General features: G+C 47.6%; 12 protein-coding genes across 12 annotated transcripts; 8 read left to right on the forward strand and 4 right to left on the reverse strand.

Moving 5' to 3' along the window:
- Positions 1-321: 321 nt before the first annotated feature.
- FPSE_08018 (uncharacterized protein) lies at positions 322-1,902 on the reverse strand (the record flags this gene model as incomplete). Its single annotated transcript, XM_009261136.1, has 3 exons — positions 322-1,128; positions 1,184-1,530; positions 1,581-1,902. The coding sequence occupies 3 exons, from the start codon at positions 1,900-1,902 to the stop codon at positions 322-324; spliced, it is 1,476 nt and encodes a 491-aa protein (XP_009259411.1).
- Positions 1,903-2,804: 902 nt separating this feature from the next.
- FPSE_08019 (uncharacterized protein) lies at positions 2,805-4,446 on the forward strand (the record flags this gene model as incomplete). Its single annotated transcript, XM_009261137.1, has 6 exons — positions 2,805-2,954; positions 3,036-3,126; positions 3,204-3,577; positions 3,655-3,770; positions 3,847-4,155; positions 4,272-4,446. 6 exons carry the CDS (start codon positions 2,805-2,807, stop codon positions 4,444-4,446), a joined length of 1,215 nt encoding a protein of 404 aa, XP_009259412.1.
- Positions 4,447-5,141: 695 nt separating this feature from the next.
- FPSE_08020 (uncharacterized protein) lies at positions 5,142-6,631 on the forward strand (the record flags this gene model as incomplete). The annotated part of the gene is made up of 2 exons (XM_009261138.1): positions 5,142-5,521; positions 5,608-6,631. The coding sequence occupies 2 exons, from the start codon at positions 5,142-5,144 to the stop codon at positions 6,629-6,631; spliced, it is 1,404 nt and encodes a 467-aa protein (XP_009259413.1).
- A 1,051-nt stretch (positions 6,632-7,682) lies between these two features.
- FPSE_08021 (uncharacterized protein) lies at positions 7,683-9,525 on the forward strand (the record flags this gene model as incomplete). The annotated part of the gene is made up of 4 exons (XM_009261139.1): positions 7,683-7,724; positions 7,781-7,914; positions 7,962-9,119; positions 9,174-9,525. The coding sequence occupies 4 exons, from the start codon at positions 7,683-7,685 to the stop codon at positions 9,523-9,525; spliced, it is 1,686 nt and encodes a 561-aa protein (XP_009259414.1).
- A 206-nt stretch (positions 9,526-9,731) lies between these two features.
- On the forward strand, positions 9,732-10,418 carry FPSE_08022 (uncharacterized protein; the record flags this gene model as incomplete). The annotated part of the gene is made up of 1 exon (XM_009261140.1): positions 9,732-10,418. One exon carries the CDS (start codon positions 9,732-9,734, stop codon positions 10,416-10,418), a length of 687 nt encoding a protein of 228 aa, XP_009259415.1.
- A 121-nt stretch (positions 10,419-10,539) lies between these two features.
- Positions 10,540-13,240, reverse strand: FPSE_08023 (uncharacterized protein; the record flags this gene model as incomplete). Its single annotated transcript, XM_009261141.1, has 2 exons — positions 10,540-11,063; positions 11,113-13,240. The coding sequence occupies 2 exons, from the start codon at positions 13,238-13,240 to the stop codon at positions 10,540-10,542; spliced, it is 2,652 nt and encodes an 883-aa protein (XP_009259416.1).
- A 2,183-nt stretch (positions 13,241-15,423) lies between these two features.
- On the forward strand, positions 15,424-16,478 carry FPSE_08024 (uncharacterized protein; the record flags this gene model as incomplete). Its single annotated transcript, XM_009261142.1, has 2 exons — positions 15,424-16,116; positions 16,167-16,478. The coding sequence occupies 2 exons, from the start codon at positions 15,424-15,426 to the stop codon at positions 16,476-16,478; spliced, it is 1,005 nt and encodes a 334-aa protein (XP_009259417.1).
- A 129-nt stretch (positions 16,479-16,607) lies between these two features.
- FPSE_08025 (uncharacterized protein) lies at positions 16,608-17,002 on the reverse strand (the record flags this gene model as incomplete). Its single annotated transcript, XM_009261143.1, has 2 exons — positions 16,608-16,691; positions 16,784-17,002. The coding sequence occupies 2 exons, from the start codon at positions 17,000-17,002 to the stop codon at positions 16,608-16,610; spliced, it is 303 nt and encodes a 100-aa protein (XP_009259418.1).
- An 860-nt stretch (positions 17,003-17,862) lies between these two features.
- On the forward strand, positions 17,863-18,273 carry FPSE_08026 (uncharacterized protein; the record flags this gene model as incomplete). Its single annotated transcript, XM_009261144.1, has 1 exon — positions 17,863-18,273. The coding sequence occupies one exon, from the start codon at positions 17,863-17,865 to the stop codon at positions 18,271-18,273; it is 411 nt and encodes a 136-aa protein (XP_009259419.1).
- A 756-nt stretch (positions 18,274-19,029) lies between these two features.
- Positions 19,030-19,807, forward strand: FPSE_08027 (uncharacterized protein; the record flags this gene model as incomplete). The annotated part of the gene is made up of 5 exons (XM_009261145.1): positions 19,030-19,047; positions 19,111-19,123; positions 19,178-19,582; positions 19,637-19,717; positions 19,773-19,807. 5 exons carry the CDS (start codon positions 19,030-19,032, stop codon positions 19,805-19,807), a joined length of 552 nt encoding a protein of 183 aa, XP_009259420.1.
- A 515-nt stretch (positions 19,808-20,322) lies between these two features.
- On the forward strand, positions 20,323-22,080 carry FPSE_08028 (uncharacterized protein; the record flags this gene model as incomplete). Its single annotated transcript, XM_009261146.1, has 3 exons — positions 20,323-20,898; positions 20,950-21,913; positions 21,965-22,080. 3 exons carry the CDS (start codon positions 20,323-20,325, stop codon positions 22,078-22,080), a joined length of 1,656 nt encoding a protein of 551 aa, XP_009259421.1.
- A 56-nt stretch (positions 22,081-22,136) lies between these two features.
- On the reverse strand, positions 22,137-24,666 carry FPSE_08029 (uncharacterized protein; the record flags this gene model as incomplete). Its single annotated transcript, XM_009261147.1, has 7 exons — positions 22,137-22,701; positions 22,757-22,986; positions 23,054-23,760; positions 23,816-23,841; positions 24,031-24,402; positions 24,453-24,474; positions 24,636-24,666. 7 exons carry the CDS (start codon positions 24,664-24,666, stop codon positions 22,137-22,139), a joined length of 1,953 nt encoding a protein of 650 aa, XP_009259422.1.
- Positions 24,667-24,830: the final 164 nt, after the last annotated feature.

The following is a 24,830-nucleotide window of genomic DNA, read 5'->3' on the forward strand; positions in this document are numbered from 1 at the left end:
TTCCGGGCGAATGGTTTAGTGGTATAATACTCCCTTAGCATAATTCGACCGAATAATCTGGGAGTGGTCCAGGGTTCGATTCCCTGTTCGTCCAACATAGGTGGTTAAAATCCACTAAATGTCCTCTTTTTGTGTCTCTGTCAATTGGCATTTTTTTTATGCCCATCGGTTCAGGGTTCTATGGTGCAAGACGAACCGAACAAATAACTGGTGCGCAACGCTCGTACACAAAACTCAATATTATTCAACATCTGAAACATACATAAACGATTTACAAGGAACTCTATAGCTTTCGGATCCCGAACCCCATTTCGTGACAACTCACTGAGCAGCCACACCAACGGCAGGAGGCGCATCCACTGCATTCACCTCGCACTTGTTGTCAATCTCCATCTGCAAAGTGATCTTCTCCCAGACAGCAGAATTGACCAGCTCAGCAAAAGTATCCTCAACAACCCGCGCGGTTCGCTCAACAATTTCATCGACATCAGCCTTGGTCACGATAAAAGGCGGGCAGATCAGAAAATGGTCACCGCTGTATCCATCGTAGCCACCGTTGGCGTTGAACAGAGCAATCTCATAGCCTGCGTTCATTCCTCGAGAGTGAAGCATGCTGTTCAGACCCAGGCTGTAGGGGAACGGCATCTTGGTCTTTTTGTCGGTGACAAACTCGATGGCCCAGAAAAGACCCCTTCCTCGAATGTCGCCGACGAATGGCATCGGAAGGAAACGTTCCTTGAGACGCGTTCCGAGATAGTCGCCCATGGTTTGAACGTGAGCCAGCAAGTTCTCGTCACGGATGATCTGTTGAACCTTGAGACCTGCTGCCGCTGCTTGAGGATGGGCCATGTATGTCTGCCCGTGAGCAAAACCCTTGCCGGACTTCTGGAACGACTCGACGAGTTTGGTGTTGAGCATGACAGCTGAGACAGGTGCGTATCCAGCACCAAGGCCCTTTCCGACGACGAGGATGTCAGGTACAACGTCTTCCTGCTCCCATGCGTGAAGGGTACCTGTGCGACCCATACCACACATGACTTCGTCGAGGATGAGAAGGGCGTTGTACTTTTCGCAAACGGCTTTCATGGCTGGGAAATAGCCTTTGATCGGCATGGCACACCCGCTTGCCTGTCGGATGTTAGTCAAGCCGTCAAGCCTCTTTACAACGAATAAATAAACTTACACTACCGCCAACGGTTTCGGCCACAAAAGCGCAGACCTTCTCAGGTCCAATTCTCTGGAACTCATCGTCGAGCTCTTGTGCTAGTCGTTGCACATACGCCTCATCGTCTTCACCCTCCTTTCGGCCGCGGTACTCGCTGCAAGCTGATACCTGGGATGAGTTTTGTGAGATCAACTGCACGAACGGGTCCTTGCGGACTTTGAAATCGCCTAGGGTCAAGGCACCCAAGGTTGCGCCGTGCCATGCGCCTACGCGGGCGATGAAGTGGCTTCGCTCTGGCTGAGGGATGGCGAGGTGTGAGAAGTGAGTTTTGGCCAGTTTGAGGGCAACTTCAACTGCCTCCGAGCCTGTGTATGCAAGTCAGTAATGATTGTGAAATTTGATAACTGTCACTGACCAGATCCGCACAGGACCGCCTTGGACATCAACCCGTTTGTCGACTCGACCAGGAAATCAGCAAGATCCTCGGCTGCCTTAGTCTTGTAGAACCCAGGATGACAGTACGGAACGTTGACCAGCTGCTCAACAACGGCCTGCTGAACATCCTTGTTGTTGTAGCCTAGACAGGCGACGGCCGCACCGCTGGTCGCGTCGAGGATACGACGGCCATCGCTCGTGTTGAGGAAAATGCCCTCGGTAGACTCGATGAGAGCTGCAGGGTGCTTTTGAAAGTTTTTGTACAAGAGACTGTTTGTTGGCTTGGGATTAGAGGAGGCCATGATAAATTGCTGTTGTACTACCACACGGATGATAAGATGGATGATGGGTTTGGATCGAGAAGGTGGTCGTGTGCGTTTTCTTTCTTATATAGCTGATCTGTTGTTCCTCGTATCCCTCGATTTCCCACAAACATCTGTGCGTGCATTGATCAACTGGCGAGCTAGATCCAGAGTTGCTTCTTTCCATGCTGGCAAACTGTGGCTTCAGGCAATGCGAATGTTGCAAAGCATGCTGTGTAATCAAGGACATATGTCGTCACACGTAATTGTGACGAGGAAGAGGTCTTTGTGGTATCCGCATTTGATCGCCGTGGCGTGCATTAGGTTTTCGATAGTTGGGAAATTACAAGACACGGAGGCTGGAAATGCCGATCAAGAGAAACATTCCCGAGGGAAGTTGAGATGATCAATCAGTTTAGTATTGCTTGTTCTGATTGATATCGGGTCGGACCTTGGGAGATAAAGTCCCGTGGCTGGCGTCACCTAAAAATACCAAAGCGATTTAGTGTCTTGGTTGCCCTCCAATCAGTAAGAATGTGCCTCCCTGCGTTGGTGACACAGCGAGAAGGAATGTGCAGTGGCAGGCAGTAGCTGGCGGGCAGTAGCAGTAATTAGTGGTTATCTGCCCCCCTATAACTTCCCTAGCTTCATGCAGTCTCAGAAGTCCCCCCCCTTACCTAAAAGAACAGGTCTCCTCATTGGAACTTGGCTGCTAAGATCGGGCTCTAACGCATGAAAGCCGCCCTTGGCCGTCTCACCCTCCTGTGGCTGGCTACCTACTTTAAGCCGCCTGCTTTTTCTCGTTTCGTTTCTTTTTCCCTCTTATCTACCTTGGTTGCTAAAACCTGGTTACTTATTCCTAGTCGCTACCCTACTGCACCTATTATCCCGATTCAGCAGTCATGGAGATCCCGTTCCTAGACCATGTCTTTGATGGTTCCGATGCCTCTCATGCATCTATCCTACCCTTTATTCCGTATCTCTTTCCCGGTGTTGCTGAAGCTGACATAGATTTGCGCATCCAAGCTCTGGCTCAAGGAACGACAAACAGTGTGAGAACTACCTCCCTCTTAGACGGGCGGGCGCTTGCTTGTCTCAGTCTCACTCCCATTACACATGCTAAAATTTGACAGTTGTTCAAAGTCACCAATCAATCCCTGAACCAAGACGCTGTGTTAGTCAAGGTCTACGGTGATGGCACCGACATCACCATCGATCGCAACAGTACGTTTTATGTCCCACCATCTCGTCTGGAACTTCCCTTCTTTGATCCATGTCTGACCCCAACCTGCGACAAAAAGAGGAGCTCAGGGTGCACAAGCTTTTGGCCGATCGCGGCCTCTCATCCATGCCACTTTGCCGCTTCTCCAATGGCCATGCATACCAGTTTATTCCTGGCAGTGTCTGCTCTGAAGGCGATGTGTCTAAGACAGAAATCTTCCGTGGGGTTGCAAGGGAGCTGGCGAGGTGGCACGCCCTGCTCCAGCCTGTCAATCTCCAGGGGGCCAGGAAAGAGCTGAACTATGAGGCAAGTGTTTGGTCGACTGCGAATAAATGGCTTAATGCAATCTCCAATAGTTCAAAGCGGTCAAAGGCCGAGATCGAGCAGCTGCAGGAAAGGTTTCAGTACCTAACCGACAAGCTGTTGCCCACTGATGTTATGCCGGAGCCCTTGGTACGTCGTTGCATTTGCTTTTTCCTTCTCATCTCATTGTTTGCTCTGGATACCTTCTAACATGTGAACGAGTTCAGGTGCTTGGCCACGGTGACCTTTTGTGTGGCAACATCATTGTACAAGAGTCGGATGATGGCATGGAGGCTGCGAATGGGACTACACATGTCGCAACAGTGCGCTTCATAGATTACGAGTAAGTCGGCACCCATATGCAGTCTGTCAAGTTCGGCCGAACACGGAGTAACCCTCTCTTGTGCTCTGTGTTACAGACATGCCACTTACTGCCCTCGGGCGTTTGAGCTCGCGAATCATTTCGCCGAGTGGACTGGCTTCGAGTGCGACTACACCAGGCTGCCAAGCACGTCAACCCGTCGAGCCTTTGTTCACGAGTACCTCAAGACGCACGCCGATCTTGGTCGGCAACACCAGCACCGGCGAGACTGCCATGTTACCGACTGCGACCGTGATTGCGACTTGGCGAGAAAGACAGGATCAGATCTGCCGGCTGCCAATGACGCCCAGGTGGAGAAACTCATGCGTCAGGTTGATGATTACAGGGGATTCCCTGGGTTTTACTGGTAAGTTCAGTTACACCAAGCTGTCCTACAAGGTGTCGTGCTTCGGTACACAGCCAGGCGAGACATACATCCAAGTGAGACATTTTGCATATCTGACTGATCCGTCTCCGCGGCAGGGGTCTCTGCGCTCTCATCCAGGCTGAGACAGCGACCGGAACTATCGACTTTGACTACGCGGGATATGCTGAGAAACGCTTTGCTGAATACGAGGCATGGCGCAGGGTCCAGGATGGCATTGTCGGGTCCGATGAGGAGATGCCCTTGCGTGAGAAGAATTGGGCGCTTCCGTGAGGGGATTTTGGACAGCAGGAAAGCGAGACAGACAGGGCCTTTTGTTTTCTCGATGCGCTCGTGGGGAGGGGGCCCCTAGAGCCGTCATATCCTTTTGAATCGACACCTTTTTGATACAGCATGCGCTGTGCCATGTATGACCTGCTCTGTCGTAGCGGCCAGCCAAGGAGAGCATCTTAAAATCACACAACGACCAGATTTGGAACATCATTCGTCTGTGTCAGCTGTCGGTTTAGCTTTTTTAAGACAGCCACTGTGGAGTCCTCCTCTTAGCTGACGACACCGCCCCTTGACATGTTTGTAACCACAAGTACCTCCGATAGGCCTAGTAGACACGGCCATGCCTGAATACATGATTCAACACACACATGTACTCTACTGTACTTTACCGCGCGTGCCGTCTGTGGCGGAGATGGAGTTGGTCTAATCCAGTTAGTCCAATCGACAGATTGGCCGCTTGACTCGATCGATGAAGATGACAGAAAACTCTGTTCAAAGATTTGAATTGAGTATTTATCCTGGGCGTGGTTGGCAATAGAAGGATCGACGGAATCACTTCTGGTATTTCATCTATTTGTTTTGTACATACCCCGGGCTTCACAAAGCCATTCTCTCTCCCCTCCAAACTCGTCACCCAGCTGCTCACATCCAGAGCAGTCCTTCCCTATCCCTCCCTTCCCTTTATACCCCTCACAATGGCCGGATGGAAACCCGCAAGAGGCCTTCTCTCTTCCATTGGCGCCGATACCCTATGGCAATCTAGCCGGGACCTGAAGATCCTGATACTACTGCGCTTCATCCGTCTGCTAGGCTATGGTGGCACCACCCTTATCCTGGCGCTATATCTCAATGCGCTGGGCTTCCAAGATAACCAGATTGGACTTTTCATGACGCTGACGCTCGTGGGAGACCTTGCTATTAGCTTTGTCCTCACTTGGGTCGGCGATCGTGTTGGTGTCCGGTGGACTGCTGCCGTGGGCGCATTGCTGATGTGTGTTGGTGGCGTTGCGTTTGCGTATTTGGAGAATTTCTGGCTGTTGTTGCTTGCGAGCATTGTAGCAGTCATCAATCCGAGGTATGTTTGTCACTCAATGTTCAATCGCATTTGCACATTTATCTTGCTGTTTGCGTCCACGTTACTGTGCTGTACTAACTGTCCAGCGCCAACGAAATTGATCCCTTCAAAGCAATTGAAGAATCAGCAATCGCTCGTCTGAGCACGTCTCACACATGCAACGAAATGTTTGCCTGGTGGTCCATGCTAGGCATGTTTGGCACCGCCGCGAGCAACCTCCTCACCGGTTGGGTCATCAACGCCCTGGAAGATGCGGGTCTGGAAAAGGTCTCGTGTCACCGCGTGGTGTTTCTCGCTTATGCTGCCATTGGACTTGTCAAGTTGATATGCTCTCTATTTCTGAGCGCAGACGTTGAGCAGGTTGTTGAACAAAAGGAGCATTGTCCTACGCCCCCCTCCGGATTTCACCCTGTGGAGAGCGACGAGGAGGAAGATGCGCCGCTTTTGACGGAGAATATTCCCAATTATGGCGGTGTTGTCAATGATTTGGATAATCCTGAGTCTCAGGCAAAGGTTATTGCTGATGTGCAGGAGAAACGTCTCTTTACTCCCGAGTCGTTCGATTTTATGTGGAAGCTTTCTATCGCCATGGGTTTGGACTTTGTTGGCTCTGGTCTTGCGCAGATTTCCTGGATGATTTATTTCTTCAAGCGCGAGTACGATATGCCTGAGGGTGCTTTGGGATCTGCAACTTTTACAGCGGGCATCATTTCGTCGGTTCTCAACCTCGCTTCCTCCCCTCTTTCACGCGCCATCGGCCAAGTCCAAACCATGGTGCTATGCCACACCATAAACTCTGCATCATTACTTATGGTCAGTGTCCCCGGCAACAAATACGTCGCGCTCGTTATTTTTATTTTCCGCATCGTTACTCGAGAAATCGATAACGCGCCTCGACAGGCTTTCATCTCCGCAGGCGTTTTGGACCACGAGCGTACTTCGGCCATGGGTGTTGTGAATATCGTCAAGACAATAGGAAGTTGTCTGGGATTATACGTCACTGGACTGTTTGCTGGGCTGGACCAGTTTTGGCTTGCATTTATTGTTGCAGGCGCTTTGAAGCTATCGTATAATGTTTTGATCCTTGTGTTTTTCTGGAAGAGGCGTTGAAAAATCTGTCTTTTATGATGATAATGTTTGGTCTGTCTTGGTTGGGGTTCTCTCCGGTGGTCTGGTTAGAGTGAGTTGGTTTAGCATTGGATATGATTGATTAAAGGTTGTGGTTTGGGATTGTGCTCGTTCTTGTTTCAGACTTGAGTGGTGTGTTTATTTGCCAAGAGTTTGGCCGGCATTCCTTGAAGTATTGCATTTTGGAGAGCATAATGTGTGGCCCGGGTAGTACCATGAGATCATTCTTCGTTGTTCTACTCAATACAACCTACTGCTTTACAATACTACAGTGTAGCTTGCGTCTATTGTGAAAGGAAGGACGTTGTCTATCGTTCGAGGCAACATTGGGCTGAACTACTCCATGTCCCCCGCTTAGATATTCCAAGATGTGCATCTCACAAGACCACATTAAACTCATAAAGCCATATGGTGCCGAGTCTTATTGCCAATTGCGCCGTAGATGTGCTTATTCCTTGTCGTAAAATGGTTGCGAGGTATCTCGATACCTAAAATACTGTAGCTTTTGGAACCGACGTTGAAGAATATGTGCGTATTTCGTGGGGCTGACTAGGTGATGGTCTCTATGATCTATCAGGTTCATAGCTGAAACGCCTCCTATGTTCTCCAAATCTTCTTGATGAAGAAAGTATACGTAGTTGACCTGACCATAGCCCCCCATCTCATCCGATGCTAGGGTCTTGACAGGGATCTCATCCGACCAACGTTTGGCTAGTTTATTTTTTCTTATATCTATATCTGCTCTAGAAATGCATCAGAGCTCCGTTATCAATACTGTCATTTTAGTATTCTCATATGATTTTGATGATTTTTTAAAAGGCAGGTTTCATGATTTTAAAATCGACAATCCACAGCATTGTCAGGTCAGGCCAACTTGTTGTGGGTTCGTCTTTCTAAGATGAGATGAAGACATTGCTGGGACAACACAGTTAGCGTGATAAACCCCGGAATCTCAGGGACTATTTTTCTTTCACCCTCCACCTTTTTCAAATCTTGAACAAAAACGCGACGACGGGCGACACACAATTGAACCATGGATCGATCAAATGATGCTCGAGGCCTTGAACGCAGAAAGGTTCGTCAGTATAATACATTAATAATGCCTGAGACTCAATAAGCTAACATCAGTAGGGCTGCGACTTTTGTGATGAGCACAAGTACAAGTGTGATAAAAAGAAGCCCAAATGCTCTAAATGCGAACTACATGGCATCTTGTGTCAATGGAAATCAAAAACATCCAATTGTCAAGAAACACCAATTAAGAGGTGAGTGACAAATGATAGAAACATAATTGCGAGTCTAACAGCGACAGGGCTCTTAGCACCACGCGACTTGTTAAAGTTGAGCCCGGTGAAGAAGCCGCTACTTCCAATCAAACAGACCCGTTCCCTCTGCCGCCTTGCGAAGATGTCCAGGAATATATTGACAACTACTTTGGCATCTTCAACACATGCATGCCATTGTTTGACGATCAAGAATATCAGAATTTCTCCAGAAAGTCTCACACTTGGGTGCCTGGAGGGGATTACAATAAATGGGCCTCACTCAACGTTATAATTGCGTTGGCCATCAGAAATACACCGGAGGACATGAAAGCCTACTGCAAAGAAACGGAATCCAACTGCATTGCAAACGCCCAATCAGCCATATCAAAGTTTGCCCATCAACCGCCAACAGTCCTGAATCTCCAAACCACCCTCGGTCTAGCTCTGGTTCTCATGACCGGCCCATACCCTCAATCTGCCAGTAGCATAATGAGATTGGCTGTGAAGATGATTTACGAACTGAAACTTCATCTGCCATCGAACAAGCCTTTTGACAACCAGGAGCGTCAACACAATGAACGACTCTTTTGGATCGCCTATATCATTGATCGCGATTTGTCATTGCTCATATCTGAGCCGCATCTCCTGCAAGACAACGAAATAGGGTTGAACATCAAAGATATGGTCTGCCGCGTAGGGCTTGGAAACATCATGAATGATGGTGTTGACATACTCGAGATACTACAGGCAAGAGCAGAGTTAGCTGTAATTCAGGGCAAACTGTACGACCTCGTGCGCTCCCTTAAAGCTTCGAAATTCTCCTTAGCCCAGAAACAATCGGCCGAAAGTCGTCTCTACCAAATGCTTCGAGCGTGCCGCATGTACTTGTCTGAGCCTCGAATTAACATATGGGATACACCAGCAGAACTTGATTCAAGATCTAATTGGTTGCATGAAGCCTTATTGCACCTTACGTACTACCGCTGCCTTTACTCTGTCGCGAACGTTAGTGTCGGTAACAGGGATTGGATGCAAAAACTGAACGATTTCAGCGATAGGTATAACGCTGGGGGAGACATGGGTGTCTTAACTTCGGCCTCGCAGTTGCTGCCATCAAATTGGCGCTATTTGGTAGAATCAGCTCATACGTGCCAAGAAGAGGTGCTGGATGGGATACATATCCCGGCGGATCGAGCGCTGAAGTGGTACGTCATTATCTAGGGTCAAGTTAACTCGTCAGTGAAGCTAATGATGTCTAGGATTTCGCTTCCAGTCTTCGAGGCTACAATCACTGTCCTGGCGGTTCAAATCATCACCTTCCCAGTGCGCAACCTGGAACGAACCTCCCCAGATGCCGTGAACCCTATCGAGCGCTATGAAACCGACGAAGATGAACTTTGGCTAGAAGAAGCTTTAAGAACTTATAACAAGTTCGTGGATGGAATCAAAGACCCTCAGGTGTTGGAATGTTACAGTTTGTGCGAAGACCTCGCTTCGAAAGCTGAGAACACGTTGGAGACGTTTTTCAACGACCCAACTTCAGACGTTCCGGATACTGAGAACAATGGACTTGTTGAAGAAGCAGACCCGGAACTATATATGGATTCTTAGTCTCTTGTCACGCTGTTTTAGTTATCTCAAATCTGTCGGTTCATTAGATTTTACTCTGTACTGAGATAAATCATCACGTGACCAGAAAACTCGAACGATGTTGTGAACAGACTCGAACCACAATCTTTGACTTGTAATAATCCCACTTAGAGCAGCCATATCCCAACAAGAATGGAGGAACTTGACCACATATAGCAATTACAAGTATGGAAGAATTGCAGATAAAACCTTCGGGCATATTCATGCAACAGGACTTTGTCACGCCTGAACATGAACAAAAGCTCGTGCATATTTTCGAGAATGAGTTAGAATGGCCAACTCGTCCAGGACGACTGTCACTACACTATGGCTACACTTTCAGTTACAAAACATTTGGAATCGATGAGGAGACGCCCTTTAAACCCTTTCCAGATTGGCTAGTACCTCTACTACCGACTACCGAAAGCCGTCCACCAGATCAAGTCTGTCTTCAACAATACGCCCCAGGCACCGGAATACCACCTCACGTCGACACCCATGGCCCATTCGATCAACTTTACTCTTTATCTCTTGGATCACCGCTCATGATGCAATTTGCCAACAAAGAGACAGGAGAGAAGATCGAGGTGGATTTGTTACCTCGCAGCATGATGCAGATGAGTGGTGATTCACGATTACACTGGACCCATGGTATCAAGTCTCGCAAGACAGATACTCTACCTGATGGTACTGTCAGACTACGGCAGCTTCGGTGGAGTCTTACATATCGATGGCTTCGACCTGGTGCGGAATGCGAGTGTGGCAATGAGAAACTCTGTGACACGGCACAGCGACGAAATGGAGTCGAGAGGGAATACCGATGGAAACAATACGAAGAAGATGCAAAGAAAGACGAAACTGTCAAGGCCGTGTAGTTCATCATACATTCATGAGCTAGTATAGCAATAAATATACATTATAAAAGGCCGTAGCGTCATACGATCTACCGGCAAGATTAAGAAACGAAGATCCATCAAGTATCAGCCGCACCACTCATCAAGGCTTCTCAGAGAACCATGTCTCCAGATCAACAGCCCAGTCAACAACACCACCAAAGTTGAGTCCCTGAGCCCACTGAGTACGCTTGAGCTTGGTCGTGGGACCCATATAGGCAACCCAATCAGTCATACCCTTGCCCTTTGTTCCATACGTCATGATATCAGAGTCAGAGGCCTTGTCGTACCAGGTCTTTGCAGTGACACCAGCCTTGCCCTTCTTGGCATCGTACTCAATAAGACGGATTTCAGCATCGGAGAGGTAACCGGGTTCGCCAGTGCAGACACCGGGCTCGGCTTCGGAGACGCTGAAGCTGCCGGTGAACTGGCATGTTACGCCAGTGCACTTGGGGTCCTTCATGCGGAAGCTACGGCCGTAGCTGGAAATTCCGACGACAACCTTTGCGGGGTCAACACCGGCCTTGGTGATCATGGCGAGAGAGTCGAGAGTCTCGGTCTTGTTGACGTGGGAGCGGAGACAGTTGCCGTTGGGGCAGCCAGAGTTGATGGTGGGGTTGCCGTAGTCTGTGTCAAGTTAGTGAAAGTTATCAGATGTAGAGAGAAAAGGACTTACCCCATTGACCGTGAAGATCATAAGTCATGTAGACCATGTAATCAACAAGAGGTGCAATCTGAGTGACAGGGAAAGGCTTCAGGTACCAGTACGCAGCAGGAAGAGCAACAGACATGGTCTTTCCACTCTTGCCAATCTTGGATCTCATGATCTTGAGGAACTCGACATAGTTGGCAGTGTCAGTTGAAGATCCATCAGAACTAGCAGAGCCAGGGTACTCCCAGTCGAAGTCAACACCATCAAGCTTGTGGTTGTTGAGGACAGTCATGACATTGTACGCAAACTTGTTACGGTTGGCGGGCTTGATGGCGTCACGGTAGATCTGGAAGGACGAGGCATCGGTAGAGCCGGCCCAGCCTCCGAAGGAGATGATCTTCTTCCAGCTTCCCTTGACCTCCTTGAACTTGATGAATTGCTCACGGGTAGCGGGCTCGATAAGGACTGAAAAGTCGCTTGTCAAGCCGGCAAAGGCAAAGTGGATGTGTGTGTAGGCGGTCGTAAGCTGAGGAAGCTTGGTGACGTCCATGTTCAGGCAAGGTCGGCCAAGGTTGTATCCCTGGAAGTATCCGACGTTAAGGAACTTGGCAGGCTTCTTGGTGTTGCCGACGATGTTGGTCCCGCAGTTACCGATGCAGCCAGGGGTGTTGACTTGGCTGGTACCAGGCGGGGCACCCTTGGCAGTGGTGTTTGTGCAGAAGTCAGAAGTGATACCGCAGAAACCATAGCCAGAGCAGCAGGCGTTGAGAGGGCAGGGGTTCATGCCAGCGAGGTCCCAGCCAGTCTTGGCACTAGAAGGCTTCTTGGAACCGGGCTTCTGAGGACCGCAGACGGCACCAGCGATGGCCATAGGCATAGGGTTCTTTCCCTTGCTGAGACAAATAGGTTGACCGAGCTGAAGACGAGTGCAGCCGTTGAAGCCCCAAGTGTTCTTGTTGACATCCTCGATGAACTTTTGAGTGATGCCAAAGTTGACACCCAGAGAGTAGCAACCATCACCAGACTTGATCTTGTAGATGAAGCAAGTTCCGTCCTTGGAGGGCTGGGGGGTCTTGTCAGGAAGGGTACCAGCACTGCAGCAAACCCACTGCTTGGGGGCAAGGGTGGAACAGAAGTTCTTCTTATTGTTATACTTGTTGAAGTTGGTGGTAGAGACCTTGCACTTCTTGGCTAGAGAAGCACAGCTGTCACCGGAAACAACTTGAATGGCTCGGCAGTCAGCGCGAGGAGCAAGGAGGTTGTCAACACCGGCGAAACGAGACTGAAGTTCGACGCTGCGGGCCTTGACGATGTTGGTGGTGAGGATTCCAAGGTTGATAGACGACTTGGAAGCTCCGGCGATGTTGATGCACTTGCCGTTAGACCAAGTCCTGGCAGCGGCCTGGACAGATTCAAGACCAGTGACAGCATCGGCAGCGAAGAAACCTAGAGTCTGCGCAGTCTTGTCACTGGCATCGCAGACCTGGAATGCCTGAACACCCTTCTGGAGACTGGACTGGGACTGACGAAGGATGCTTGAGGCACTACCCTTTTGAACCTCAGCACCGACATAAAGACCAGCGATAGAAGAACCAGACTTGGCGAAGATGATGGTAGTTCCACAGACGGCACCATTGTCGAGATAATCAGCAAGAAGACCAGTAGCAGCAGCGACATCATTTCCAGATCGAAGAGCACCGCTTCGGCCAAAGGCAGAAGAAGTCTTCACAGTAGCCTTCTCAGCGCCACAGTTACTAGACAGGGAGACAGACGTCTCAGCGGCACGAGCCTCAACACGACTTCCCAACTCGCGACGGGTGGTTGTAGAAGTGGAGGTAACACATGTGTATAGAGTAGCAGAATCGCTGTAGTCGTTCTCAACGTTGAGAGCGAAGAGCATAGGGAGATCACAGCCAGCAAGCTCTTCCAAGCTATGAAGCTGTGTCCAGTTGACGGGATCAGCACCTGCTTCGCTGCATGGTCGAGGACATCCCTCAGTGAGAGGACTGGAGATGGGATCTTCGGTCTTGATTTCGCCGACGGGAGGAACGGGGTTTACATCTCCGGGGTTGGTGGAGTTATCCTGAGCAGAAACAACAGAAGAAAGGAATGTAAGAAGGAGAAAAGAAAAGAGTGACTGGTTACGAGCCATGTTTGGCTAGCAAAGAATTCCGCAGCGGAATTCGTTTGCCTTGGTAAAGAACGTGAGGATGATAGAGAAAAAGAGGGAGAGTGAGCGGTTGAGACACACAGCAAAGGATCGATGGGGTATCGTGGTTTTAACCGCCTGCGTGAGAGTGACAGGCAGAGACTAGAGAGAGCGGCGCAATCTCAGCCATTGTCGAAAGAGGCGTAGTCTGGCATGTGTCTGCCTACGTCTGTGTCTCTCTGGTGAGAGTCCAGTGTTGGTCTAGTCATATCGAGTTGCCCGATTCTGTCGCTACCCCTGGCTAGTGCAGGTCCGGTTGTCTGTAAGGCTGCTGCTGGGAGGTGCTGCTGACCCCAGTCCGAGACCCTCGAAGTGTCTCTGTTTTCCAAGGGAGAGGGATCGGTATTGCCTGGGATGTTGATAATGGTTGTGAAGAGCCACATATTGGGATCTGAGAAGTTGTTGTCGATCCTTCCTACTCAATGATGTTGAATAGGCTCAATACGATGATGATTCTCATCTCAATGTGACCAAAGGGATTCGGCCGACAGACAGACTTTCTGCCCCTGCATGGCTCGTTAACTCCGGTGATTTCCTCTTTAGCGCAAGTCTTTTTTTCTCACATTTTGAGTCTAGATCTTTACAAGTTAAATCAGGCTGTTGGTGTGCTCCTTCGACGCACTGTTAGTATCTTCACCACTTTTGTACTGAGATACTAACAGGCTAATCTGTCAGTCTAACCGCTAGTTCCAGGAAAAGCGGCCCTTTTGTTGCGCCTTTTCACGAGGAAAAAAGGAACAGGGATCATTTGCTACTGTCTTAGCGAGGCACGAGCTAACCCCTGGCCTAAGTTAGAGTGAATCAGCAAGCGAGGAGGACATTGTCCATCACAGGATGCACGTGTTTTCGGCTTTCTCGCATCATTTGTTGAGATGGGTAATTTTAAATATTGGCACTTCTTGTGCTGACACGAAAGCCACCTTCTGGGGAATATTGATGGTCTTAACGCGTCTCGTCTAGTCTAGCTGACGGTTTTCAGCCACTGACATCAGAACGTAAGGATACACGGCATGTCTTTACATGGTATCTGTACAATCCCTTCGGCTGAGCGGCCGAATCCTTTGCCAAGGGAGAGAGATAACGGACACATGACATTAACCGACGACCCGTTTCTCTGCTTTCATTTCTTGAGTCATCTTTCGATATTTGCAACTACTAGACCGTATCTGGAAACTCAGCCCTTTCGAGGGTCCAACCGCGAAAAGACTTGGCGTTTATTTCGCCGGCCCGAGGCTTATTAATTCTGTTGGTTCGATGTTTGTTGGTTCCAACAAGTTATAACGTAACATCGCTCACTTTGATGAATAGGCGAGTCAGTTTAAACAAGGCAGCAGTGGCGTTTTGAACGACGACTGAATCAGTTACCCAAAAGAGTGATATTGAGACCTTCACTGATCTCCAGCTAGGAAGGGAAATACTACGGCCATACTCTGAAGAAGGCAGCTGATCGTTATTTTGTTTCTGCAGAGCTTGTTTCTTAGCATGTTTGGTGGGTGGATGATCAGTGGAGCGTCTGCCTTGTGATGCCCCGTCAAGATAGAGTTAGTTATGTAGTATCAGGTTTAGTGTCGTTTTGAAGCTATTCACGCTCTTCTTTTAGGCAATTTCCGTGGATAGCTTGGCAATCCACTGCTACAACGGGGCCCAGCTTACCCTAGACATTTATTAGATAAGCATGGGAACCACGTGAAGGTGACAATTAATACGAGAAACGACGGGAACAGTGGTCGAGTAGTTGCTTTGATCACAACAGAGGTTTAAGTTGTAAAAGTCAAAAGTTGGCTGACATTTGCAGTCATGTATTAGTGACGTGGTCTCTATCATGAAGTCTCATTAACCTGAGTTCGTGGATTCGTAGTACCTTTACTGTGGAAATACTTGTCGTGAATTAATTGCGACAACTACCCTATAAATCATTCCGGGTAAATGACGAAACTGCTTCACCTTCATTACATTGATTGAGGAAATCATGATGTCATCTACAGCAATCCTCCCTTGTCTGCATGTTCGTCAACGTCACCATGATTCACTTCAACTGAACTGCCCATGAAATAGGTGACATTTAAATACAAAGACAAATCTAAAATCATTTTGTCCTATACTAAACTCACACACATAACTACAATATGCAGTCTATCCTCCAAAAGGCAACAGGTATTGGCCCCCAGGTCATCAAACCTGAGAATCTCCAAGGCCGAGTCGCCATCGTGACAGGCGGCGCTTTAGGCATCGGATATGAAGTCAGCCGTGCTCTCGCCCACGCCGGCTGCAAAGTCATAATGGTCAACCGCAAAGAAGAACAAGGCACGAGTGCCATCGAAGCAGTCAAGAACGAGAAGCATGACGCCGACATTGACTGGAAAGAATGTGACATGGGTAATCTTTCTCAGATCAGAGAAGTCTTTGGCGGTTTCCGTGAATCCCTTGAGCGACTTGACTTTTTGGTGCTGTCAGCCGGTATCAACACCAACCAGTTTGGTCTAGACTCTGATGGAATCGAGAGACACTTTGGTGTCAATTTCCTTGGTCATTTCTATGTCTGCAATCAGCTGTGGCCTCTGTTGAGAAAGACGAGCAAGATGGAAAACGTATCACCTCCGAGAGTCGTCTTTGAGGCTAGTGAAATGCATCGCCTTGCGCAGCTGTCCAATGTGCAGTTCAAGACAAAAGAAGAGATCAACGACCCGGATCTGGACCCCACTGCTCGATACAACCGAACCAAACTGGCCATGATCTTATTTGCAAAATACGGCTTGGCCGGCAAGGTTATTGCCGAGAATAAAGACAAAATCTATGCCCTTTCTGTCCATCCCGGAGCAGTAAGTTTCTCTCACAATATCACTATAAACTCAATACTGATGCAACATAGGTCAATACAGCGATGCAGCAGCAGTGGAAGGATGCTTACCCCGGCCTTACCGGCAAGCTCCTTTCCTGGACTATGCAGGCGATTGGTCGAGATGTTGAGCAGGGTTCTTACAGTGCACTCTGGGCGTTGACTTCCTCCCGGATTGAAGAGGAGGACTTGAACGGCTACTATTTCGTTGATCCTGACAAGGAGGGCGAGGAGTCGAGTCAAGCTTCCAATTCTGAGTTGGCGAGTAATCTGTGGGATCTCAGTACGAGTTTTATCAAGGAAAAGCTGGGTGAGAATGCTTTGGTTGACTGGAACGGTTCTTAGATGTCCTATTTTCGATGATTAATCACCATTAATGATACACGTTCATGACAAAGGTGGTAACGATTCAGATATAATGTAGTTGGCAGACATTCGTTTCATTACTATCATATAGCCATAATTCATTATTCCTTATGCTTGAGCATTTGTATCGGCAACAGACTGCACATCAGCAGCTGTCGATCCCTTTCCAGGAGGTCCGCCCTTTGCCCGAGCCTAATAAAAAGTTAGTAATCTATTATAAGTCGAATAGTTCAGCTTCAACTTGCCTCGGCCCTTTGTATCTCAGCGGCATCCTCCTTAGTCACCTCAGTGGGAGCCTTCCTCACAACATCGCCAGCCTTTTCCAAAAAGTTCTTTTGTCTATCGTGCATACTTTGAGCAGTAGCAGCCGCGCCACCCTTGATGGGACCACCACCTGTCAAGCTAGACTCTTCCGAAGCAATGGCTGCAGCCTCGGTTTGGGTGATGGGGCGGCCGTCGACGGCTTGGGCCTTGATGTCGTCCTTGGTGGGAAGGTTTGACATTTTGTATATTGCGATATTAGACGTGTAAAGTAAGGGATTGTACGATTGTCGTTGAGATTAGAGATTAGTATCAAAGCTGGGGTTTCTCGAGGACGGTCGTCGTTTTATCACAGTGGAATTACTTATGATATCATAACATGGCTTCGTCACAGCTCCATAAAACAGCACAAGCATTTTGCCAGGATCATCGTAATCATGACTTCATAATGAAGAATATGAATCGATTTATTAACGAGGTGCGGATTGACGAATCGTGTCTCATCGTGATGTAGAAAACGAGGACTATAACTTAAACTCCGAGTCGGACAATACGAACAAAACGCAAAGAAGGATAATTTATATATTACGAGAAAAAAACTTGTATAGAAACCCAAAACCTCGGCATGACATAATTTGGGTAGCGAAATAGTATCATTTCGGGTCGTTGGCGTGATATACCTTTTATGTCGTGTGTAAACCATAGTGACTGCCACAAAGGATCTGGTGCAAGGAGAAGAAGAAAAGTTGTTTGTTCTAGAGGAGCGACAACTAGCGAATGCGATGAGTCCCATTGTAATCTTCACAGTCCGTAGGATATCGGAGAGTTATCCCGGGGCGGATGAATTTTGGTAAGCGTTGCTGACAATCATACCCTGATCTGACTTCGGAGACTTTTCATAGTCGTTCGTTGATTGTTATGATTAGTCCAAGCGCGCGGACTTGGAGACCAATTTCACCGAGCTATACAACGTAGCTTGTATCTCTCCTGAATTATGGCTGGGACTTTCGTAGTATAAATAAACACAGGTCTCCGTCACTCATGTTATCAAGTCTCTTCAGTATTCTCAGTCTTCTACTCATTCTGCAAAAAAACATTCACCATGTCCGCGTTGACATCAATTCAGTTCACACCAATCCTACTGAAAGGCGTCTCAGCCGTTTTCCTATACCAAGGCGGTGACCATGTCGTCCAAGGCGTCAAGAAATACCTCTCACCAGATGATCGAGCCAAGCTTCCTTCAGACATCATCACTCTTATGGATTCACAATACCGCTTCTTAGGAGGAATGTATATGGGTCTTGGTGCAATTGTTGGCTGGATAACCTTTGATATTTCTGAAAGACATGTCCCGTTGGCTGTCATTATGGGAACAATAGTGCTGGCTGGCATTGCAAGGGCTGTGTCAGGTGCGGTATTCGGCTGGGCTTTTCCATGGCTGCGAAGAGCTACTATCGCTGAAATTGTTGTACCACCTTTGATATATTGGTTTGGTATTCGAAAGTATATTTAATGTGGCAAATGATGGGCTGGTAGTGGTGGATAAGTCTACGGTGTAATAAACCTTTGAATTACCGATAAACCTTTTGAAGACGTCTCATAGTCGAGACACGTTGATTCTAGGTTTCAGTATAGAGAAAAGTAGCTCCTAACCAGAGTGCAAACATGTTGCTTAGGTAGATTCTGAGCTTGCGAGATCCAGACTTGAGAATACTTCACTGGACTCTTCCATTAACCTCGAAAGTCTCTTGGAACCGGGTATGGTAAGAATGACGCTCGTGGAATTTGACAGTCTTGTCAGAGAAAAGACTGGTACAACTATGGATATTCTGTACCAGGAGCAGTTGAAGGAGATGATTCGGACTAAAGAGAGCAGAGAGTACAAGGACGAGAGACTCCTTATAAAACAAGATTGTCTCTTATATGTCTAGTATATGCGGGATGCATAGAGTCAATCAACACCTGGACAATCAACAACAATTCTATATAAATACAATTAGATTGCGTATCATTTGATACATATCACATGTTTGTATCAAAAGCCATTGGCAAGTGATAGTTAGTTCAAGACGCTAATCCAATACCCCTGTTCGCATGATCTCGTCTATGCTCGCTTCGCCACGACACGAGCCAAAGTTAGTCAGCATCCAAACAAACAAGCGGTAAAGCCCTCCAGCCTTTTATCTCTGCAAATTTCATCAGCCCCTTTTGTCTTTATCGTGGGAAATCATTGTAACATTGAAACTCGAAACCAAACCAGACCAGCATCATGACTGACACCTATGACGTACGTAATCTGTTCCCAAACTCTATATATGCTGTCTATATGCTGACATGACTTTGATTATAGCTTCGCTGGAAAGGTACTTATCTGTCCCGCCTTGCCTCAACTCGTTCGTACTAAGTATCAAACACAGTTCTTCTCCTCGGCGACTCTACAGTAGGCAAGACAAACATCGTCAACCAATTCACACAAGCCCAATTCGATGCAGAGTCCAAGCCAACCCTGGGTGTCAAGCCCACCAATAAAATCGTCCAAGTGGGCTCCGACGCTGTCAAGGTTAACATCTGGGATACCGCTGGCCTGGAACGATACCGTGCCTCTGTGAACTACTACCATGATGCAGTCGCTGTGCTGATCGTCTATGACGTTACAAACCGCAAGAGCTTTGACAATGCTGCTCGCTGGCTTCAAGAGATTCGCACGCACGGTGAGCCTGGCATTACCGTTATGCTTGTAGGCAACAAGAGTGATTTGGGCAATCTGAGAGTTGTAGAGACTCAGAGGGCTGTTAGGACTGAGGAAGCTTCTCTGTTTGCTCGTATGTTGCTTCTTGTATCTCCCATGTTGTGTGATTGAAACTTATATGCCGCAGGTGAAAACAAGATACCCTTTGCTGAGATATCCGCCAAGTACGCAAGCCAGGTTGAGACAACCTTTCAGACTCTTTTCAACAGTAAGTATGCCTTTTCTAGTGTGGGGTCCGTGATAACTAATTTGATTCCTTTTAGATATCAGGAAGAAGATTTCTGCAGGCTCGTCGTAATGACGGAAGAATCTAGAGAATTCGGTCCCAGGACTCAGTTTTATGTTGTGTTTGTTTGGATTTTACTTTGTTTGGTTAGAGGTAACAGTGAAATTTCTCTTCAGAAGCCAACTATTGGCAATTTTAATACATCAGACCTGTTTTCAATGGATGATTTTGCTCCCCTAAGGATGTGGAAACTGGCTCTTATCTGTACTAACTTGACTAACTGCAGGGATCTGAAACTCAGTTAGTGAGAGAGTTAGTTGATGATCATCTGTCTGCCTAGGGCTGAATGGTTGCAATCTTTTCATCTCACTAATTTCCGGCTCACCAATTAAAAAGCAATAAAAGGGTTGGCAGTGCCTACTATGGGTCAGATTTGGGGGCTGAAGACTAGACTAATCGCTGCAGCTCGTACCTGGAGCGAATCTCTGATGATGCAGGTTCCAGGGGTCTAAAGATCAAATGATTACAAATTCAAGCTTGAATCCCCTTCTTCATCTTCTCTTGTATCCGTTTATACCCATCTCAAAATGCCTGAACGAAAGTTCCAACTGATTGACGACTACAACATATCGCGCAAATACCACGGTATCAACATCCCGAAACAATGGCAGGCCTGGGAAACAGCACACTTGTTCCGCGTAAAATCCATCGCTGAACAGCCTGAAGTGCCTGCGCGACTTATCTCTTACGGCTGTAACAATGGCGACCCGGATGCTCTCAACTGTACCACGACTTGTGCCAACGCGACGCTCATGTACAGCAAGCCAGAGAACCTGTGGAATTGTATGACCCTTGCGACACTCGGTATGCTGGTTGGTCCTGGAAACGACACGATCGATCGGGACAACGAGAAAGAGATGGATGACATCTTTCACTTTGGCACGGTCGAAAAGTTCAACACTCTTAATGTCTTTACGAAAGTGAGGAACTGTGCTTGGGCTTCGTGTTCCGACTCAACATATGGGCATTGCACAAGTAGTCTACACGACTTTAAGTGTAGTCCTATAAAGCCTACCAACATCGAAAAGTTTGGAAGAGTCATGGCCAAGCCTTATTGTCAAGCTGCCAGCGCGGGCATTGATCTGGATATCGCAGGACAAGGAGTGAGTAGTCATTCCCAGTACTTGCGAGTACAAGTTGCTAACATTTGACAGATTGTGACTGCCTATATCATCCAACTAGTCCTTGTACTCTTTCTTTGCCTCTGCTTCAAACTCGCAACATCCTGGATTCGCACCTTCGGTCGAGTAACCACTTCATTCCGAAAGGGTTCTTCACTACGCGACACATGCCAACAGATACAAACAAGAGTGACAAAAACTAAATTTGCCAACGCTGCATCTTCCGCTATGCGCGACTTCCAAGAATCCCAAGCCCTTTTCGCCGCCACTGTTTCCATCACAGCCATCATCACCTTTGACGGCGGCAACAAAGCTGGTCTGGCAAACATGCTTACTCTCTTTTCCTGGATGTTCAACCATCGCATTCTTCAGGGTCTTATTACAGCGGGTATGTATCCTGTATTGATGGCGCAGTTGGTTATGCATCGAGCTGGAGAGCGCCGCTTCTACACCCTCTTCTTTGTTGTCCTCTCATGGATATTCATGACTATCATCACCGAATTTCAAGACTTCAACGCCGACGCATTTGAACAGCATCTTAAGCAAGTTTCTGCGGTAGAAGCCTGTGGAAATATGCCTGGCCCGATGAGCTTCTGCCAGGGTATAAAAGAGAAGAAAAGCTATGAGTTCTTTGCGACGACCTTGGCATGTAGATATGTTGTTCATGTCATCATGTCTTGCCTCATCATCGACTACGTCTTTTACTTTATCAAGACACGTTTCTCCAAAGATGAAGTCAAGTACACACAAGTAGGTGGAGCTGCGCCTTCATTCCTCACCTTCACAGAAACGAGAGGCGCCAGACGCGGGTTCGGTATCTTCTGGGCAATGGTGGAAGTCATAACCGTAGTCATGATCTTCATCAGCCTGCATGAAATGGTACAGCTACTTGATATGCATACAGCAGAAGGTGGACTTTCTAACTGGGGCTTTGGTCAACTTGTTGCCGTTGCTATCTGGTTCCCTGTGGTTATCAAGTTTCTCTGCTTGAATATTGGTAAGTTGAAAATGCCTATTGTATCATTTGATGTGTCACTAACATGCGAAGTTGGACCAAGAAAAGAAGTAAAACAGACGGACGACAAGCAGAATGGTACACAAGTATTCGAGTTGGTCAGCCACCCATACAACAAGGACCAACCAATCCCAGGACCTATAGTGTAGTTTTCTTTATAATAGAAGTTCTGGATTATCGATCCTTTCTCAAATAATACCCTCTACTAAGAATCCCAAGCAAACCAGTCAAACATGACGTCGAAGGGACGCTTCGTACCGCGCGGTCCTTCCTCTTGTACACCAGTTGGAAAATTGTTAAACGTCTCTTCGGTCATGTTCCCGCTTGATACATCTCCCAGTGATCCAGATGGAACAGAAAGTATATCTGCCGGGAGCCACTCTAGATACTGTTTCAAATCATCGCCGATCTCATTTGCAAGCTCAGCCCGAATTTCTTCGAAAGTAATGGAGACATTTCTATCCAAAGTCCTGTTGTGCGATATACCGCCATCAGGAAAATGTTGAAGCAACTCTTTGTCCTGCCCCAAAGTGCCCCTATCTCCAGCTAGAACAACAGCAAAGCGGTGGAACACATCTGCAACCTTCTTGAGGCGTTCACACAGAGGGGCTAGTAGTTGGAACTGGTCGCGTAAGCTAGAGTAGTAAGAAACTGTTGTTGACAAAAGCTCGATATCGTGCTGCTTTTTAGTCGCCGCCGTCGAGGCTCGACCCTGTACTAAATCCTCAAATATAACGAAGAATGGTATGAAGGGGAAGTAAAGTAGATGCCTATAGCCAGAGGTGTTAGCTTCTTGATCGAGAAAACGATGTTATGGGGACGCACCACGTCATGGGATTGTAAATGGACGTCCAATTAGACACTAATGATGGAAGAAGGGAGATAGCATCTCGCGCAGCTTCATGCCTTGAAGCCGCGGAAGATGCATCAGCCCTAGTGAGAACCATAAAGACATGTAGATACTCAAAATGCATAGTGCTTATGCCCAGTGACATTTCTCTCAGCTGATTCGGACTTGATGAAGCTCTTTCTGTGTTGAAGATGTTGTGAAGCACCTGTTTATCATTAGCCATTTTGTTCATGCCATTGATCTGGGTTTCTCAGTCAAAGAGTATCTCGCACCTGATTTGTTCGAGTATGCCATTCCGTCAGATCCGCTCTTAACTGGTTCCTACTTGTCCCTAGCACTTCGCTATTGACCAGATGTAAAACAGCACCCTCCAACCTTGCAAGTTCCATTCGCGCGAGGAACATATGGGCTCCGAAGATAGATGATTTTGGTGGCCTATCTGCGGAATCAGATCGAGGCTGAAAACGTGTCAAGTGCCCCAGATCCGGGAGCGCAACTTTGGCATATGTTGTAGACGGAAGGAAGCATTGTCGGCCAAATGCTAACGAGCAAGATTTATCGACAGCGAATAGCATCCAGAATAAACTCAATCGTCTCTGATGCGTCTCGAAGTCTGAGCCATTGGACAAGTGAAGTCCCAGTGCCTCGGCTTGACGACATGCATGGCCCACAAGCATCCACGAGAGACTTGGGGAAGCATAATCTTCTCCGTGAATTGCCAGTAAAATGAGAGTCTGTAGGTGTACGAGATGCGGCTCCAGGAATATGTTGCTGTCATTAAGGGCTAATTTCACGTTGTGTCGAAAGCCTTTTGCTTGTGTGCTTTGATCCTCAGATAGCATCGCAAGAATCATATAGTTGATATAAACGATCCAAGCTTTTCGTGAAACTCCTTCGGGCTTGAATATTACTTGGAGAACGAGCTCTTCGGATGGTGCCGTGAAGAATGCATCGCCCAGGCAGACGCTTTCTAGGAATTCTGCAAAGATGTTATCTATCACTATGTTCCCTGGGGTTATACTGATTGAACGTACTTCCTATCAACTGGTAGCCTTGAGCCCTCGAAGGTATATAGAAGGAATTCCCTCTTAGCTGGTTATCCGTTACTGTTGTAGTTAATGAGGTTGATAGAAACTGTAATTCGCTGGAAGCATTATGGTGAAGTGATGTGGATAAACTCCCGGTCGCTTTCTGAACAGAATTCTGTGCATCTTCCAATACTGAAAAAGAGTTATGCTTGCCAACATACAATCTGGAATTTTGATCGTTAGTCTCAGCTGGAGCAGCCTGAAGATTTGTCTCCGCCTTCCGCGAAGTCGATGAGACCTCTTTTATGGCGACCACCGCTTTGTTAACGACATCATTCAGGTCTCGAATTGCCTTCTCAATGTTTTGTAGTTGAAGTTGAACATCATTGGGTTTCTTAGTATTTGCCAAAGGAGCTGTAGTTGTCGAACTGGTACCAGTATCCGGGATATCCCGTGAATAGGTACACGGAACAGGCCATGGCTTGCATTCTCCGCATTTGGGAAGCTCCCTTGTGCATCTGGCAGAATCAGATTTGATATCCTGGGACCGGAGACGGGCTATACCTGAACTTCTTGTGCCTGCAGTAATCGCACTAGACTTCGGATCAGTGTCACGTTGAAATTTGTGCAATGGGCGACTTACAGCATAACGAGCCAGAACAGTGCTAGTCATGGTAAGTCGTGAGACTTTAGGGATGTATATGTTGTTAACAGGAGACAAGGGACAAGGAGATTGACATGAAGTTGTAGGAGGGAACGTCGTAATTGTCATCAAGTCCGAAGAGGGGAAACCTTACTCGTCAGCGTCGGGTATGCAAGTGCTTACCATCCGAGGTCAACCAATCAGATGTGTTCATGCCGGAAGTCAGTCGGATGAGACGCTTGAGATATTCATCCGAGTCAAAATTACTCTGGCGGTAATTGCTAATACTGCGGATAGAAGCAAGGGTATAAGAGGCCGTGGGCATGCCCATTTCTACATCTAAGCAACTGTTCCACCCTGTCTTCATTTTCGAATACT

Source organism: Fusarium pseudograminearum, chromosome 4 (genome assembly GCF_000303195.2).
Source record: "Fusarium pseudograminearum CS3096 chromosome 4, whole genome shotgun sequence".
Taxonomy (NCBI): domain Eukaryota; kingdom Fungi; phylum Ascomycota; class Sordariomycetes; order Hypocreales; family Nectriaceae; genus Fusarium; species Fusarium pseudograminearum.